Here is a 19,531-nt window from a genome sequence, read left to right as displayed (position 1 = left end):
CACACACACACACACACACACACACACACACACACACACACACACACACACACACACACACACACACACACACACACACACAAAGTCAAGTGCAGAAGGAGAGACCAGCAAGATGTGCTCTTTAGCATACACCTTATTCCCCAGGATTTATACCAACAATGAGATTACCTACATCATATGCAAGCTAACCTAACGCTATCTTGCTCACTCTACCTTTAAGTAAACCTGTCATGAGCAAGGTAAGCTTCCATTTCTGAAGACCTTCTGAAAATACTACTGGACTGGCAGTTATATGCTGAGCCAAAAGTCAGACCTCATAGTTGGTCTCAGTGAGTGATTAAAAGTACTGAAGCCAGGGGACTGACTTAGCAGCCAGGCACACATTAAAAAGGAGAGTTCAGTAATGGCAACCTTCTTGTTTCTTTCATGACAGATTTCCTTTAACTAATCCACTACTACTTTAGGGAGGAGCAAGGGATGTCATTCTGATGTTGCTTCCTCATTTCCTAGATAATAATGCGCCAAAGAGGAAGTATAGAGTTGTCTTACTTCCTGGCCATTATAAACAGGACCTCTGCCTCCCTTTCCCAGGATGTAAAGGCAGAATCACTTAGGTCAGGATATTGGTGAAGTCATCTTTAACAGGTGTTTAGCTGGCAACATGTTACAATCTGATTGTACAATCTACGTGCCCAACTCTGTAGTATACAAACCTATTAAAAACATTTTTATAAAAAAAACGCAGATTTTACAAAGATCATATGCGAAATCCAAATAGAAAGTTTTGGCATATATACACACTCACAGGAGTATATATCAGAGCTGGACAAATCCCAAGAGCCAGGTAGCCAATGTATCTTAAAAATGATAGCTGGCGCCTAACCAGCAACATCTCTAGTTGCAGTCAATGGAGCTGACGCCTAAAAAAAATAATCACGCTGGTTCTTGTATTGGGCAGACTGGCTCTTAAACTCCATATACATTTTCCCACCCAATAGTGATGCACCGATACCGTTTTTTCAGTATCGAGTATGAGTCCTGATATTTATCTTTCGGTACTCGCTGGTCCCCAGTATCGATACCGATACTTCCGCTAGCATGAAGCCAATCAGGAAGCTGGGCGGCGAGTCATTACCCGTTGCCCGGCTTCTTGTTTGCCCAGGAAGCTGGTTCCATGCTGTTTGACCGGCTCGAAGCCAGCGTCCTAGCTAGTCAGCATCGAGCCGGCCAAACAGCATAAAGCTGGCTTTCCTTATGCTGTATTCGGTATTGGGGGTCAAAAATGTATTTATCATTGGTAGCTACATAGCGCAGACAAAGAATCTAAGCACTTAAAGCTCTAGAGATCCTCATTAAAAAAATACTATGCTTGCAATGTTTGGGGAGGAGGGGTGGGGGGGTGCAGAAAGAGTTGAAAGAATGAGATGCATGACAGCGTGGGATGTTATTTCCCAAACGTATGTGATTTAGCAGCATGTGCTGTGACCTATAGCCAATCAGAATTCATCTTTGCTGTAAACACAAGTATGAGGGGTCACTAAGGTTCACTGGAAACTGTCTTCATACAATTAGCAACCTTTTACAGATTTCATATTGTGGTTATTTCATAAATGAATTCAACACAACAGAAGGACTTGCCTTTATTGGAAGAACAAAAGGCATGTCAGCAAGAACGAAAAAGGTAAAAAATGTGCATAGATGTACTGTATGTTATGCTTTAGGTCAGCAGGAATATACCAAACACTATCCACAAAGATGAAAGATCTCCACTTAGCTATCTAGCTCAGATATCTGAGGTCCTGCAAACCTGAAGGTAGAGCTTTGGTCTTCCCGTTCCTACCCTCCACAGTTCTCTATTGGTCAGTGATTAGTTAGGTGGAAAGAATAGCCAAAGCAATAGCTGAAGTCAGTGCTGGCATAGCTGAGCACCCAGCCGCAGTCAGGCCGATTACTGAATGTACATGCAAGTACCAGTAGATGCCTGCATTTAACTCCTGCTGTACATTTGCTTGGCTTAGTACAGCACAGTACAGATGCACTTTAAGACAATTTATGCATGCTGATTATCTTCCTGTGTATTAGAAGCTATAGATGGTAGCGATGCTATAAAGAGCGGCACAATGGGAGTCCGTTTTTTTTCGGTACCGGAATGGAGTAGACAGATATTCTCGAGGGGCCACTTTACAACCAGGTAAAAGGAACATTGCAGCTGGGAGGCAAAGGGTATCAGTGTGCGACAACCAGCCAATTGGCCCTGCACCCCTTTTGATATTGCATGCATCTGCTGTACAGTTAATCTCGTAAACAGAAACAAGGCAGCCCGTAACGCAGGTACTAGAGTGTACAGGGCAATGCCACAGGCCAATCCTCTAAACAGTTACACATTCAATTGGCTTGTAAAAATCAACAAGGGGGCAGAACATCTCAGCAAGCCATCAGGGCCCTTTACGACCAAACCCAACTTTCTACCAGAACCACAGTAACGAACAAGGATAGCGCCCTCTTCCGAGGTATCAAGGGAAATTTAACAATCAAAATACATTTTAACTGATGTTGTTCTACTTAACACTACGCAAGAAAAAAATATTAAACACCAAGAAAAGTAAAAGGTCTACTCACACTGTAAAGTGATACACAAAACACTTCCATCCCGTTGGCCTTTCTAAAAAGTTATAAACTCTGCCTTGTAGATGGGTCCTTGAAAGCAAAGGTCTCCTGGTGCTGTAGATGGACATTCGGGGGTCTAGATTGATGCCCGGCCGGGGGGATCCCGTGTTAATCATTACGTCGTGTTTCAGTTCAAATGTGGAGGTGGCCCGCTCTTGACCTTGCTGTCCGTTGCTGTTAAAGCCCTCATATTGCGTGTTCAGATTTTCATTCATCTCCAAAGTGTTCCGTTTGTTTTGGAGGTTCCGCTTGGAAGTTAAGATTCCAACTTTACAGCTTCTTTGTGGTGAATTAGAAGGTGATGATGACATTGGGACAGGAAAACATCTTTGCCAACAATTGAGACAAAAAGAAAAAAATACTATATATAGAAAACCCCCAGTTCTTCTTGTCCACCGGCGTCTGACATCTGGTTGGAGATTTTTTTTAGTAGTGAGGTCCTACCCACTTTAGCTCCCTCCTGATGACTCCTCTACAATGGGAGTGGCGTAGAATACAAGGTTAAGTGCAGGATTCCTTCCTCAGCACAGTGCTGTCAGATGTCTGTTAGGGCTGTTGATTTTAAAGGTGTGAGCCCGAACGTTGCATGTCTGGGAATGTCACAAAAAAAGAAAAAAATTTACAAAACCTTAAGCTGTTCCTCAACTGCAACAAAATCAATATATTGCTTAATAAAAGGTCTCGTGTAGTAGACAGGCATTCCTGAAAAAGGAAAAACATAGGCAAGATCCATCACACACACACACACACACACACACACACACACACAACTTGTATATACAATTATCACCACTGAGGAGGTACCACTTATGGCTCAATCCTAGGGAACTCGAATATGAAAGAAGTGGCTACTGATGCAAAGGGTGACTATGATGTGAAGGGGGGGGATCTTGATTTGAAGGGAAAAATGTAGAAATGTCACCAGCACACCAATCCTTTTAATATAGCAAAAGCTTAATTTATTGAAGTTTTTTGTCATATGACCAAACAAGCGCTTTCGGGACTGCGCAGGGTCCCTTCATCAGGCTTCAGCATTAGATATTGAGCATTGCTAAAGACTGATAAAGGGACCCTGCGCGGTCCCGAAAGCGCTTGTTTGGTCATATGACAAAAAACTTCAATAAATTAAGCTTTTGCTATATTAAAAGGATTGGTGTGCTGGTGACATTTCTACATTTTTGCTGACATTCGCGGCGCCATCCGCGGTCACTGCGAGCACCCCCCACTACAAGGGACATATCGGTAAGGAGTGCGACAAGGATAGTACTTGATTTGAAGGGGGCACTTCGCTGTGAAGGGGAAAACCCACTCCTTAGTGGGTTTTTGCATGGGGTTCCCCTTGAAAAGGCGGAGAAAAACTGCCCTAGACATTAACAAGCAGGTAATGCTTGCAGTGCAGGGGTAGCCCCACTGCAAAGGGAATTTCTTTTTCCAGGAGATAAGCTTTAAAGATTATAACTGCCATCATAAGATGATGGCACAGACCATAAAAAGCTGACAAGGGTCCAAAAGTTTGCCCTTAAACTTTTTCTAACCCCAGCCAGTACTAAAAAGTTATTACTCTTTGTTTCCCAATAGATAGTTCCCCTAATCTTCAATCCCTGCATCACCCATCAGCATGTAATGAAGTGAGTAAAAGGATATGTATGCTACAGTGACACAAATAGCAAAGAAGTTCTGTCCCCTCTCCACGCTATCCTGTGCTGGCTGCCGCTGGGCTTTAAGTTCTTCCATTACAAAGAAAGAATGTAAATATGTTAATGGGATACATTTAGTCATTTCAGCAGCTTCTATTAAAACAATACCTTGATTTTCCGCTACACAGAGATGAACTGCAACAGCTCAGAACATTAACCATGAAACCTAAAACATTTTATGAGGAGTCTGACCCAGTTACGCAACATATACATACTAAGAGAAATAAATACACTTGCTCCGTGCTTGGCATTTAGCTAAAACACCCAGATATAGTACAGACGCACTGCTTGTTTCATGAACGCTATGGATATAACAGAGGTTACCTCAGCTAAGTTAAAGTGACACTAAACTCAGGAGTTAAATCTTAAAAATACATTCAAGTACCCTATTATAGGAGAACTATGAGGCGAGTGTTTTTCACTCACCTCATAGTTCTAGCCAACCTGTGACAATGAGACTGTCACAGGTCGGCTCAGTAGATCGGGAAGTGAGCGAACACATACCGGGTTCGCTCACCTCTCGATCCTGTCACGGCTCTCTGCCGTGACAGGGGAGGGGCTGGATTCCCCCCTCCGATCCGCCAGCGCTGACTGTATTTTGTGTATTGTGTAGAAAATTCATGCAATTAAAAACAAACTAAACCTTCACTTGGCTGTTAAAAACTGAAGAGAGCTCACGTTCTATTCGGTTAAGGTTGGAATTCTCCCATCCAATTCGGTTTTGCTCATCCAGTGCAATCAATACTGCAGTTTGTTTTGACTCGTGCTTCCATTAAGCAGACTGATGCCCATTTCATACTCGTTTCACTAATAATGGAAACAAAAGCGAACATTTTTAACCTATCCTAAAACTTGATCTCATTGCCGGTAATCGAGAATTCTAGCTTACAGTGACACTAAACTCAGGAGTTAAATCTTAAAAAATGCATTCACTTTTAACAAAAACGTATCATATTAATGTATCACTCGGGTTAGAAGAACCTCTGTGTTGCGTTACCCTGCTAACCCAGCCCCACTTCAGCAGCCTCCGCTCCCGACCGAGTCCCACCTTGCTCTGCAGCTGGCTAAAAGGCAAGCTGCCCGCCCCCCCCACATGTACATTGGAAGGTACCAATACTACAGGGGGGGCCTGGGGCCGGGACCGTACCAGGGTACAACCCTAGCTCTGTGTCCTTTACACCACCGCGACGGCGGACCCCACAGGTGCCAAATCACACACAACCGTGTCCAGACACCCTGGCGATCCCTGTCTGGGATTCAGATTTTTCTCCGCGACCCCCCACACTCAGTTGCTTGTTCATGACCCACACTTTAAGAAGCCCTGATCTAGTGTGCACTGACCCTTTAAAGCAGGGGTGCCCACAATTTTTTGTGTTGGGATCTACTTTTCAAATGACGAGCTACACGAGAGCCACCAACGAAAAAAAAAACCTCCCTCGCTCTCTCTTTCTCCTGGCTGTCTCTCCTTGCTCATCCTTCTCGCTGTATCTCCTGGCTGTCATTCCTCATTTTCTCTCCTGGCTCTCTCTTAGCTCTCTTGGCCGTTTCTGCTTGCTCTCTCCCCTGGCTGTCTCTCCTCTCTCTCTTTCCTGGCTGTCTCTCCTCTCTCTCTTTCCTGGCTGTCCCTCCTCTCTCTCTTTCCTGGCTGTCCCTCCTCTCTCTCTTTCCTGGCTGTCCCTCCTCTCTCTCTTTCCTGGCTGTCCCTCCTCTCTCTCTTTCCTGGCTGCCTCTCCTCTCCTTTGAGAGCTACTGGTAGATCACGATCTACCTAATGGGCACCCCTGCTTTAAAGTGACACTAAACTCAGGAGCTAAATCTTAAAAATGCATTCAAGTATCCTATTAACAAAAATGTACCATATTTGTGTATCACTCGGCTGTAGATCCTCAAATCATCTCTGAATTGGTGCTGACACTGTCCTTCCTTCTGGAGGGTGGCTTCTTTTGTTCCCCATGGTCCCTGGGTGTGTTGTAAAGCAGTCACTGCTCCAAGCTCACTCCCGTGATGGACTCCATTGCAATACAAATGAGTAAACTAAATGTCAGATTGTAGTGCATCACTGGAGTGAGCTTGGAGCAGTGACTAGTTTACAATACTACTTACAGAGAGAAGAAAATGAAATACCTACTGTGAAAGATGATGAATGAGGCTTCTTTGTATTTAGGGATGGCTTTTCTCTTGGCACAAGATGCCTTAAATCTGTGCAGGGCACAATGAAATCTCAAGACTGTCAACGAATTGTGGATCGAAACGTACTGCCAAGTGTCAGAAAGCTCTCTGTTGAACGTCATGGGTCCTCCAACAGGATAATGAACCAATACAGCTAGAAACACCCAAGAATGGCTAAGAACAAAACATTGCTCTTTTCTGAAGTGGCTTTCTATAAGCCCTGACCTGAAGCCTATTAAACATCTATGGAAAGAGCTGAAACATCCAGTCTGGTGAAGGCAGCCTCCAAACCTGAGACAGCAGAGGATTTGCTCAATTAGGCCCCATTCACACCTATGCGTATTGTAATATGCGCGACCGTCACACGTTTTTTTTACCGCGATTCACGGTAAAAAAGTCGCGCGACCGTCGCGCGATTCCAAAGGCTACTTGGCAGTATACAAATGGAAAACGCCCTACAAAACGGACCAATACGCAGCAAAAAACGCTCCGGGACCTTTTCATGCGTGGGCCGTTTTGTAGTGCGTTCGGGACGGGCAGAAATACAGACAGGTGGGAACGATACCATTGACTACAATGCTATTTATTTTTTTGACCGTTTTGTAGAGCGTTCATCGAGCGTAGGACGCGCTACAAAACGGTCAGGTGTGAATGGGGCCTAAGTAAGAGTTGGCCAAACTACCTGTTGGCAGGTGCAAAATTCTGACTGAGGGCTACAGAAATCACTTGCTTGTAGTGATTGCCTCTTAGCCTCCATACACGGAGGAAAACCGCACGACACGCAAACGCTAAAATCTTTAAAACTGCACGCATTCTGCTCATTTGCAGCTATTACTAAAGCCGCGAGCGTGCAGAATCCGCCCCCAAAATTACGCTTGGGACTATTTTTCAGGATGCCCGGTTTTGTACCGCTCAGTCCCCCACAATAGTCTGAACAATGCACATTAAAATGTTTTGATTTTTTTTATGTTTAGAGTGGTTCCATGTGTATTTGTACGGCCCAATATGCGCGGACAACCGCTTCTATGTTGATGGAGCCCGAAAGGTTGTGCATTGTACTGAAACTGTATTGTAACTGTAATGTCTCCCCCATTTTGTAAAGCGCTGCGCAAACAGTTGGCGCTATATAAATCCTGTATAATAATAATAATTTAATTTGTTTTATTATTTAAAGTGTTGAGCATTGAGTTAAAAAACAAAAGTAAAGTCTGATTTTTAAATATACGGAATGAACAGTGACTGATGTCGATCAATTTTTGTCAGTTTTCAGTTATTTCAAAAGAAAGTTGTGGGATACACATCACACACAAACAGCAAAAAGTTTTCCCAGCACACTCGCCAGCCAGCATGCAAAAAAACTTCTCACCGCTAAGGTTAAAAACAGAAGTTTAGATACACGTCTTCTGCAGAAAATGGGAAAGCTGCACAACCGCGTCAAGGCACCTCTATATAGTGCGGTCCTAACTCTAAACTATGAGAGTCTCCATCTTGGAGCACATATGGCAAAAGATCAAAATTGGGTGCAGGTTTGTCAGAGGATGTGTATCTAAATCTCCGTTTTGAACCTTAGTGGTGAGACAAGTTTTTTGAATGCTAGCTGGCGAGTGTGCTGGGAAAACTTTTTGCTGTTTGTACTGTATTAGATCCTTCCATGTGCACCTTGCTGTAAAGCTGGTAACAAATTGATGAGTGCGTTTGCCGTTTGTTTTGCTTGACACATCACACACACACACGTAGGTAGGTACATTGTAGGTGTGAATGAGGGCTAAATCTGCCCACAGACATCACTGAATAGATGTTGCAGGCACAATCTGAATCATGGAAACCCAAGTGTAGCAAATTAGAAATAGATCAAGCTTCGTTCCCTTCATGGGACTGATGCTGAACGGTACCTACTAGCACCAGAGCGCTTGAATAAAGTCGATTTTTAAATCGAAGACGACGGGTGGTGAATTGCCGGCAGTGCAGATTCAAGTGATTCTAGAATTCTACACGTGTAATTCTTGATAATCCAGAAGGAATTTGCTCAGCGGGTAGCCTTGTCTGCCACCCACCCAACACCCTTCAACTAAAAAATAAATGAATTAGTTTAAATTAAAAAAATCTAAGCAGCAGAGTGGAAAATAGTCGGCCGAACATCACCTGCATCCAAATCAGGTGTTTGGGACAGCTGGCAGGGCTCACTGTTAAAATGCAAGAGCCACAGCGGTAGGTTCCTCCATCTATGCGGTTTAGCATGGATGAAGGAATCTGTTAAGATTTTTTTTTTCGGTTCAGCCCACAGCTAAACGGAAAAAAATCTGCAGGTCTAGGGCCAGCCATAGGCATCATTAACACTTGTGTGATTTTTCCTGTGTCTGCCATTCCGCTGTACAACAATGAAAATCCCATTATTGTTAATAGTACCCGTTTACATCAATGAAACATGGTGCAGTGAGATTTTTGGAAAGGTGCTGGTCATTCGTTTGGTACTATCCAGTGAGTTTTGGGCCCGTAGACTTCAATGGGAGCACATGAAAAAAAAAGCATAGACGTGTTCTTGCTGCGTTTTTGTGCTGAAAGTCTCCTCAAAAAGGAAGACAAACATCTAATCATGTCACAGCAAATATTACTTATAGGGACGCACAGTTACCAGTGCCGATACTTGGCATTTTCACGAGAACTACCAGGGTTGCAGCTGCAACAAGGCCCTGGCGCTTCACCACTGACTGAAATCATTATACTATAGTAAGTATACTATATCCACAATCATGAATGAACAGGAAATTATGTAGATCACTTCCCATTTTTCATAACTGGGACATAGTAAGCACACTATGTCCAGTTATTTACAAACACTCACCGTTCAGCTGATTGGTGTTTGTATACCCGCTCTCCATCCTGAATCGGCTGTCACAGGAGGGGGGCCGGCAGTGGGAGGATGAGAGCTCCGCCTCCTGCAACAGATCAGGGCACTCTCCTCCAATCACCGCTCTCCATCCTGACAAAGGAGGCGGGAGGTGTGGGAAGAGAGCTCCACTTCCTGTGACAGATCACAGCCATCACCGCCTTGCACTACTCAGCATCCTGACACAGGAGGCGTGGGAGGAGAACTCTGCCTACTGTGACAGATTGCAGCTGTAACCGCCTTGGACCGCTCTCCATCCTGACAGCAGGCCCAGCCAGGAGGTGAAGGAGGAGAGCTCAGCCTCTTGCAGCAATGACAGCTATCTCAGCGCAGCACTGCTCTCCATTCTGAAAGCTTCTCTCCTCCCTGCTGGGAACCTGCACTGCATTCGGAAGGCACACAGACCGGTGCCCAGCGGGGAAAAGAGAAGCCAGGATACACTGAATTTTCAGCCGCATGGCACTTTCGGCAAATGGCCAAAGTGCCATTTTCGGCAACGGAAATTCCGTGCATCCCTAATGAAAACGCTTCATAAATGTGCATAAAATGTACTACAAAGAAACTCTGGAAAAAAAAGCAATACAATCCAGCTTGAGAAAGCAGCCGCTGTGCACAGAAGGTGCCCTTTGGACACGTGTGCTTAGTATCTAATTGGAAATAAAACATTTCTACACAAGAAGCTGACTGATGCCTTAATTTGGGAGGGAAGAGCAAATGCATCATTGATTAACAAAACAATGGACTAGGATGAAAGTCTTGAGAGACAATCGGTGATTCATCAAACACTTTATTTTTAAAAGGAGTCTGGTTTCTCTACAATCTCTTTAAATCTCTGGGATTTAGGTACATAATGTTAGTGGAACGGTAAAATATTTACAGCCCTCTGATTTCCACCAAGTACAGTGAAGTCCATATAAATATAGATCATATTCACAGTAATGGGGAGTTGGCTTAGCATAGGATACTAAAGTTTGGGTATAGCCAAAACCTTTTTTTGTATATTTTTGGGTAGAACAATGATGGGTTAGAAGACCTGTCAAGTTATTATTGTGGTTTGCGTCCCCGAATGGTAGAAACACCCCATTAGCACTTCTGCCTTGCAGGATTGGGGTCCCCGGTTTAAATCCTGGTCAGAACATGATCTGCATGGAGCTTGCATGTTCTCCTTGTACTTGCCTGGGTATCCTCCAGGTACTCCGGTTTCCTTCCACACTCCAAAGACATGCTGGAAGGGCAAAAAAAGTGTGTGCAATAGGGACCTTAAATTTTAAGCTCCTTGAGGGCAGGGATTAAAGTGAATGTGCAGCATGCTGTGTACACTGTTGGCGCTATATAAATACCTGCAATAAAAAATATTAAATAAATCTAAGTGTCCTGGAGACCACTGTGACCAAGGCAAAAAGTGATGAAGTTCCAAAGAACAAACAGTGCAGTGAGAGAGCACATTAAAGAGGAACTAAAATTTGGAAACTGTGCCCAAAAAAATGCAGGCGCATGGCAGTGGACTGGTCACCAGTATTGCCTGTGGTCTTCCTGAAGCTGATCTTTCCCCATTACTGACTTACAATGCCTTGCTGTGCAGTGTCTGTGTGTAGGGGCCATCTTGGCAGAGGCAGGACTTTGCTTCCTCATGTCAGAGCCTCCAGCAAAGAAAACAGTGAGCAGCACAGTAGTGACATCACTACAAAATCTTAAGCAACTAGCAAACAGGCGTAACAGTGCAGAGATATAGCTAGAAAGGCCGTACCACAAGGAGTGCCTAGGAAACCCCGCGCACTAGAAAGTTACCTATTTTTCAGAAAGAATTCAAGACAAGGAACATTTTTCCAGGAACTGCTTAAGCACAATTAGCATTCTTAGATGATCACTTTAACATAGCAAGTCTTATAATTTTTAGATCAGGTCCACCATTGCAGTGGGGCTACCACAGCACTGCAAGAGTTAAGTGCTCGTTTTTGCCTAGGGTCAGAAATAAAGTTATACCGACCCGAACCTCCGAGCTAGCTGGGCGTGACAGCACTTCCTCCTACCCGTGTCTTCCTCCGATCATTAGACCACTGCAACACAGGGGGAGGGAGGCTCCAGGGACCGGTCTATGAGCAAGCCAGCTCAGAGGATCGGATGATATAACTTAACCCTAGGCAAAAACAAGCAGTTAACCCTTGCAGTTGATAGCCACACTGCAAAGGCTAATAAAATGTATTCTGCTTTAACCCTTTTGCTGCTGCCAGTGCAAGCATAGCCTTATTTACAGTCAGCCTGCTGCAGTCTTCACTGTAGAGAACAACATTCATATCAGGGTAGAGACCAACTAGGAAGCCATCTGCTCCACATGGCAGGAACCATGAATAATACATTCTATACTGCACTACTGCAGAGACAGGTAAAAACTGCTGGAAAAAGGCAGCTGCTTACAAACATTTAGCAAAGCCTTGCCTAGACTCCCATCCCATGTAATTCCAGACAGCCAGTTGTAAAAAGCACATTTCAAACAATCCCCGACGCCTTCTTTTTTCTCAATCCTGGTGCGAGAAAAATTCTTACCTTTCCTCTTAAAGTTTTTACTAACCCAGGACAGACAAATCCCTAAAGCCACCATACCCCAAATCCAATTTCTGTTAATTAAGCCCTTAGTCACACTAGAAACGGCTGGCATGTACAGCTCTGTGCACGGCCGTATCACTCAGCTCTCCAGGAAGGACAGGTACTGTGTGTGATTAGTACGCAGCCCCCGTCCTTCTCTATGGGAGTACACGGCCATAGGCCGCCCTATGCTCACCCCAAGTGCAGCTCCGTACGGGTGCGTGTTTCCAGGCTTGGACGCAGACATGATCCATCCTGTCCGCGTAAGAGTACGGACACCTGCACCCCCACGGACGTGCAGGGCGGGCGAGCGTAGGGCGGCGTACAGCCGCGTACTCCCATAGAGAAGGATGGGGGCTGCGCACTAACCACACGCAGCACCTGTCCTTCCCAGGAGCTGAGCGACGCGGCCGTGCACTCAGCAGAGAGCTGTACGTGTCGGCTGTTTCTAGTGAGACCAGATCAGAGACCGGCACCAGCGCTGGAGGGACTGCTGAAAACCACAGAAAAGAAGATGATCGGATCAAGAGAGCTTTAGATTTGGAGGAGGTCGACGAACTTCCGTTCATCGATTCCCCTCCCCGCTCTATGGGACCGGGAGCAATGCGGATTGCATCACTTCCGGTCCCTGGGCTGTCAGTTCTGGGCTCCTGCAGCCCAGCTATAAGCTATTGAAGTGCGATCTGCACTTCAATAGCTTATTTCCAGTGTAAAGGTGACACTGGGGGTCTTTTGGACCCCCAGCATCACCATAAAGAGTACCTGTCACCACCATCTGCTATGACATGTGTGGGGGTTTTAAGTAATTTTCAGGCCTAAAATGTGGAATATAACATGGGTGCAAAAAATGAAAAAAAGGCCTCAGTCACGAAGGGTTTAAGGTAAGTCCTTACATTAGTATGGGGGGGATGTGACTGTAAATACCACCAAAAGAAAGCTCTATCTGTCCCCAAAAAAGGGTATAAAATTCATTTCAGTACAGCGCTGCATGACGGAATAAATGTCAGTCAAAGTACCGCAGCGCTGAATACTGAAAAATGGCCTGGATGGGAAGGGGGTTTAACACCGCGGATGTCAACTGGTTAAAGGGAACTTTTATTTTGCCTAGAGAAAGCAAAGTAACAACTAGTTGTTTTTCAAAAGATCTTTGGTTCGACTTTCTATTAGTTGATGGGGTCACAGTGACGAAAAAGGTTGATGGAGCAGCATGGAAAATTTATTTTGAGTGAACGAACTTCTAACATTAAATGTGGTTTTCGTACGGGGAAACTCCATTCATACCAACATTGAATGTTAAAATAAAATAACATTTTGTTTGACATTCAAGACTCTGATGGCATTATTGTGTGGTAAAGAAACACCTTTCGTTGGTATATAAAGATCTTTCGCTCAGAAATCTACTAGCGTATGGCCAGCTTTACTCTTCCTCACCACTGCAGCTCACCAAAAACCCATTTCTTCAGGGCATGGGAGTACATAAAACTCACTGCCTGCCCACTTCCTGCATTGTCTCTGGGTCTCAGCAGCCAATTGCCAGAGGCCACTTTGTTTGTCTGCACTTTTACTATAAACAGGCTTTTGTCGGATGGTTGCCTGTAAAGATTCTAAATCCACCGAAGATCATGTTAACCTTCCACTAAACGTCAGCGTGGTAAAACGCCTGAACATAGGACATAAAAAACAAAAAACAAACAGAGCAGTGAAAATGAAAAGCATCTCCTCAATCACATGTACAGACAAGCATTACATCACAGGAGCAGTGGTGGAGGGCAGGCAGACTGTATTATGTAAACACTTCAGTGTTAATTATTGCAAAAAGTTACATGTATGGCAATGACAGAAATCGGTTCTCACAAGTCTGCAGCACACCGCTGCTAAACATCTGAGTGGCTACATGGCATGATGTGTAACCGCAGCTTCTTGCGCCACTACAGAGTAATAAACAGGAACCATAATACATAAGCCTGGTGAAAAGCATCTTGTGGGTGGAGGTTATAACACAGGAACTATCTCCTGGTATTGGTGAAGGGGGAATTCACCAAGAGAATCAATAAAAGTAACTTGCAGCCATACCACCACACCGCCTCGGCATACCAGGAACACGCATCACGTTCCCGCGCGCTTTATCCCACACTTGACACACGTCGCACAATCATTTCAATGGGTTCTACGAACACGACAAAAGTGGAAAAGTAGCTCATGTAGCAGATTCTACTACAGGTGTACCACGGTTTTTTACAGAGCAAGAAAAACCCACATTTTCCCTGCCGCGTTTGGGGTGCCATTAACAGGTAATGGCACCACAAGCACGACACACGTTTTTGACGCATTCCATGAACACACATCAAAGCATTTTTTCATGCATTTGCCACACGTCCCACATTGATTTAAATGGGTTCTGTGTGTGTGCCTGACAAAAATGAAAAAGTAGCTGATGTAGCAAATTCTGCTACAGGTGTACCATGGTTTTTTTTCAGAGCAGGAAAAACCCACATTTTTCTGGCCGCGTTTGGGGTGCAATTAACAAGTAATGGCACCGCAAGCACAACACGTGTTTTTGAGGCATTCCATGAACGCACGTCAAAGCTTGTGTGTTCACAAATGCGGTTTGAACAGGGATTTATGTTTGGCCTTCTGCACAGTGACACCTTTAGGTGTACAATCCAGTATGGTCTTCTCCTTCAGACAGGCGGCAAGTTCCACCGTCCCTCTGAAATGCAGTACACGCCAGAACTTTTCAGAGGGCGGTAGAGCAGCGCTGTCCGGCATTTAGGCCCCATTCACACCTATGCGTATTGTAATATGCGCGACCGTCACGCTGTTTTTTACCGCGATTCGCGGTAAAAAAGACGCGCGACCGTCGCGCGATTCCAAAGGCTACTTGGCAGTATACAAATGGAAAACGCCCTACAAAACGGACCAATACGCAGCAAAAAACGCTCCGGGACCTTTTCATGCGTGGGCCGTTTTGTAGTGCGCTCGGGACGGGCGGAAATACGGACAGGTGGGAACGATACCATTGACTACAATGCTATTTATTTTTTTGACCGTTTTGTAGAGCGTTCATCGAGCGTAGGACGCACTACAAAACGGTCAGGTGTGAATGGGGCCTTTGGAGGCAATACTGCTGCCTTTTAAATGCCATTTTTTTTCCTTTTATCCCAAAAGGGGTTTTTCATTTGGGTACGCGGTTTTGACACGGTCCCTATGAATGCAATAGTCGTGTTCGGCAAGCGGCACTCGACATGCTTTTAAAAATTTGCCACTGCATGTAAACAACCCTGAGTGGCCACTATGTTAGCTTTAGGCTGGTTAACATCAGGGCAATCCGCGCGGTTTTGTGCGCGATCACCACACAATCGCACACATACGCAAACCGCGCTTGCGGTGCCATTAATTTCTAATGGCACCCCAATCGTGGCTAGCAATCCGTGCGGCTTTGGCCCGCGTTTCCGCAGGTGCAATCACGCCTGCAAAAAAACATGCGTCGCTCGTCGCACAAAAAGGTGCATGGCCTTTTTTCCCCCGTGTGGATATGACCTCATTGAAATCAACAGGTCATGGTCCCGGGCCACCCAGATATAAACCAGGCCTCAGATGGGCCATCAAAAGCAGATCAACTGCCAGATTTTACCGCCCCCCTGCCACCATATCTAAAACAAGGCCTTACTGTGTTTGGGAGACATTTGGCTCGGGTCAGAACTGCCTGCCAAGCACCTGGTCAGTCCAATGATGGAACCAGCAAAACATTTACAGCATTATTGTTTTATTGTGAAAGTATAACTAAAAGGCAAAACATTTTTGTTTTTAAGTTTTGGGTAGAGCAGAGAGGGATTAGACTACCTGTCAGGTTATCACCGTGTAATCCACCCTCTTTATTTACCCCCACAGCTTATCACCATGAATGACAGTGAAAGAAAATCCAAATTGTTGACTTATCACCAGAACAGGAAATCTTCCAATGGGGACACTCTTTCTGGTAACCCTGGGGACAACAGGGATTTTCTCTCACTTCCTGTTCCTGCAGAAGGAATCCCAAATATGCTGTTTAGATGCGGCCTCTGCCACCCGTTCAAGTTAATGATGGGGTGACAGTAGCCACATTTGAAAGTGGCAATCTGCTGGCACTCCACATTGTACGTGATAATAAAAAAATATTTCGGTTAGGAATAGATCGCTAAACCGGGACAGATCGCTATACCGGGATGCACAGTAGATACGGAGTGCTGGTGAACTGCCGCTTTCAAATGCAAACGCTGTCACCCGATAATTAACTAGAATGGTGACAATGGCCGCATCCAAACAGGTGATTTCAGGCTCCTGCCACAGGAATTCCAAATTCCATAGTGTGAATGAGACCTAAATGCACCGATTTATCAGGTTCCCAAAACAGTAACATTCAAAGCATGCCTCTGGTAATAACCGTTACAGCCACCAGTGCGTTTATGTTACCTCTCAACCGAACTTTCAAACCCTCTAATGTCTGGTGCCACAGCTGATCACATGTGCAGCGCCATGGTAACTACAGATGTACATAGAGGCCGATACTAGATTAGTTTTGGGCTTGTTTGCATCGGCCCACATGCCAAAATGGGTTGTTTTAGTTTGTGCGTGTGTCCATTGTGTGGGGGGGGGGGGGGGACGACGACTTTACTGAAGTGTCATGACATTTTATTTATCTCTATGCTCCTCAGCAGAGCAGTAAGCTGTGCTGACATGAGGGGAGGTGCGTTGGGGGGAAAAAAATGCAGCATGAAGAGCACCACAACCCACCTCAGTGCAGCATTGTGATATTGTGGTGTAACCAGGGCACAGATAAAACAATTGTTCTTTATGTACCCTAGGATTGATCTGTACAGAGTAAGACCAATACATTTCAATGTTTATGGTGTGAACAATCCCTTTAACTAAACCTATAGACTAAAACACCGATCCCCTTGTGGGCCCATTCACACTATGCATTGGGGGTTGTGCAGACTTTGGCATCTGTGTCTTGGGAGCCAGAGGACTCTGGTCTGCATATAATTCAAAGTGGAGTTAAAGTTTTAAAAAATTTTGCTAAGAATTGCGATCAGGCATGTGCTTTATTGCAGACGCATGCCTCTTCCGCTGTACAGTGCGCATCCTGGCGTATTTCTCCAGCCAGCAGCGAAAGGTGCATCATACAGCAGCCTGTACAAATTAAAAGGAGAACTATGGGGTCAGGGCTTTTCCCCATAGTTCTCCTTAGGGTAGCGGGGGTATCGGAGCGTGGAGGGGGGAATCCAGATCGAGAGGTGTGCGAATGCCGGTATATGTTCGCTCGCCTCCCGATCTACTCAGCCGACCTGTGACAGTCTCATTGTCACAGGTCGGCTAGTACTATGAGGTGAGTGAAAAGCACTCACCTCATAGTTCTCCTTTAATAACAGGCTGGCTGAAGACGCCGCTGTACGGGTATGTATCCTAATCACACAGTTTGCATGCGCACCGGGACTTATGCACAACATGAAACGCAGAAGTTCTGAGTTCAGGGTCGTGCTCATGTCTTGGTATGCATGTAAACAGTGGGATTTGGGTACATACCCGTATAGCCACATCCTTCATCCCCAGCAAGAGAAATACTCCAGGATGCGCACTGTACGGTCCTCCCGCAGCCGTGTGCAAGAGCCCCAAAGGATATCTAAAATCGAGAATAAAAATGTAATATAATAAAGTTTAGCAGTTCTTAGATGTGGTAGTTGCAAAAGTCTTGTTTTTTTTTTTTTTTCCAAGCCAAGTACATTTTCAGCGGAAAAATACCTGTTTATCCTAGAAAATAATAATAACAACAACTTGCTGCTGCTGTCAATCAGCAGAGGTGGACCTGAGGTGCTCCTCTGCTGATTGACAGCAGCAGTGGGTGGGTGGGTACAAGAGCAAGCATGCTATTGGCTATTGCAATTTGAAAAGGCCAATAGCAGCCTAGCTATTCATTCCCCTGCTATTTAGTTTTGTTTTTTTTATTGCGACGGTGGCCGACGGCCGTTGTCAAAATAAAAAAAACAGAAGGTACCTCCCTGAAATGAGAAGGGCACCTCCCTGAAATGAGAAGGGCACCACCCTGAAATAAGGTTTTGCAGGTTGGGATGTCTGCATACATACATACACACACGATCTTCTGTATTTGTTATTCCAAAAATGTCTTGACATGTGATAAAAAAATGCAGTATCATGTCATGACATATTTGGAATCACAAATAAAGATGACTGAGTGCTGCAATACCCTAAGGCCTGGTTCACATCTGCGCATCCCGGGAATGCGGGTTCGACAATTTCAATGGGGTCATATCGGTGCAGCACAACAGCAAAACAGGAGGTGCAGCAAACGTGGCACCTTTCTGTGCGATGCACGGGACCTGTTTTTTTTTCTGCAACGTTTATGCTCGTTTGCACACGTGGAAACGCGGCGGAATAACCATGCCACTTGCGGGCCACCTTTGGGGTGCCATTAGAAATTAACGGCACCGCAAGCACGTTTGTGTGCGATTTCGACAACATGCGGCGATCGCGCACAAAAATGTGTGCTCTCAAAACACGCAGATGTGAACCAAGCCTAACTTCTTTGTTGCTGTATGCAAAAATTGTGGACGGACTCCTATCGATGATAGAGGAAGGCTGGAGTGCAGTGCATACAACTGATCGAGGTAGGTGTGTGTGTGTGTGTGTTATATACACACACACACCATTTTTAATACATACAGCAGGGAATTTATCAAAAAAACAAACAAAATCTGGAGCAGTTGCCCATGGCAACCAATCAGCTTCTCTCTTTTCTTTTAAAATTTTAACTGAACAGACTGAAGAAAGAAGCTGATTGGTTGTCATGGGCAACTGCTCCACTTTTGATAAATTCCTCCCACAGTTCTTAAAGTTCATGTAATGCTCTGAAACTTGCAGGATGTCTGCCCATTTCTCAGCTCCCAAGGCATGCAGATATACTTATTAGAGATATGAAGCAGACACACAGCAGCCAATAGGCTCTACAATACACAAGGCTTTTTGTCGCTGCACAGTCTGTAGCACAACAAGTCTCAGCATGCCCTGTAACCCTAGCTGTGTCAGTAGGGATCCACAAGCATAGTACAAGAAGAACGATCCCACCCTACACTCTCCGGTGTCATTAGCACAGTCTTGGCATAAAGATGAAATGGCATGGAAGTCACAGAGCTCCATGACAGCAGCAGAGAAGTTGTGATAGAAGTTGTGCTCCGATCCCTACCTATGTGTTCCTCATGGTCCCCCCGGCTCTCTGAAGATCACAGGCGGTCGGCGCAGGGAGTGAGGGAAGGAGGGCAGAGATGTAGGAAGTGTGGAGGTTTCCTCTCGGATCGCACCATGTAAACTTTCAGAATTTCCTTCGCTGCTTTCTCTGCTCTGTGTATTTTACATCATCTCTCTTAAAGTGGAATCTCCGAGGCCAGCGCTGGCAGCGGCACACACGAGGCTGAGGATGCAGGAAGAGGATCTCCCGCTGCTGGCAGCCATTACACTCCTTGTAACCTGAGAC

General features: G+C 45.2%; 1 protein-coding gene across 1 annotated transcript in view; it reads right to left on the bottom strand.

The window, feature by feature from the left end:
• Nucleotides 1-19,315, bottom strand: part of LOC108797711 (potassium voltage-gated channel subfamily KQT member 1-like) — a 98,865-nt gene extending 79,550 nt beyond the window's left edge. Inside the window, exons 1-2 of the mRNA XM_018569363.1 lie at nt 19,244-19,315; nt 2,620-3,076 (exon numbers count right to left, since the gene is read on the bottom strand). Coding sequence (XP_018424865.1) covers nt 2,620-2,978 — 359 coding nt within the window. The 5' untranslated portion in view covers nt 2,979-3,076; nt 19,244-19,315. The remainder of the gene's footprint in view (nt 1-2,619; nt 3,077-19,243) is intronic.
• Between the last annotated feature and the right edge of the window lie 216 nt (nt 19,316-19,531).

The sequence above is a fragment of the Nanorana parkeri genome, unplaced genomic scaffold (assembly GCF_000935625.1).
Source record: "Nanorana parkeri isolate BGI_ZX_2015 unplaced genomic scaffold, ASM93562v1 scaffold1325, whole genome shotgun sequence".
Classification (NCBI taxonomy): domain Eukaryota; kingdom Metazoa; phylum Chordata; class Amphibia; order Anura; family Dicroglossidae; genus Nanorana; species Nanorana parkeri.
This window is presented reverse-complemented; position numbering and strand designations above follow the sequence as displayed.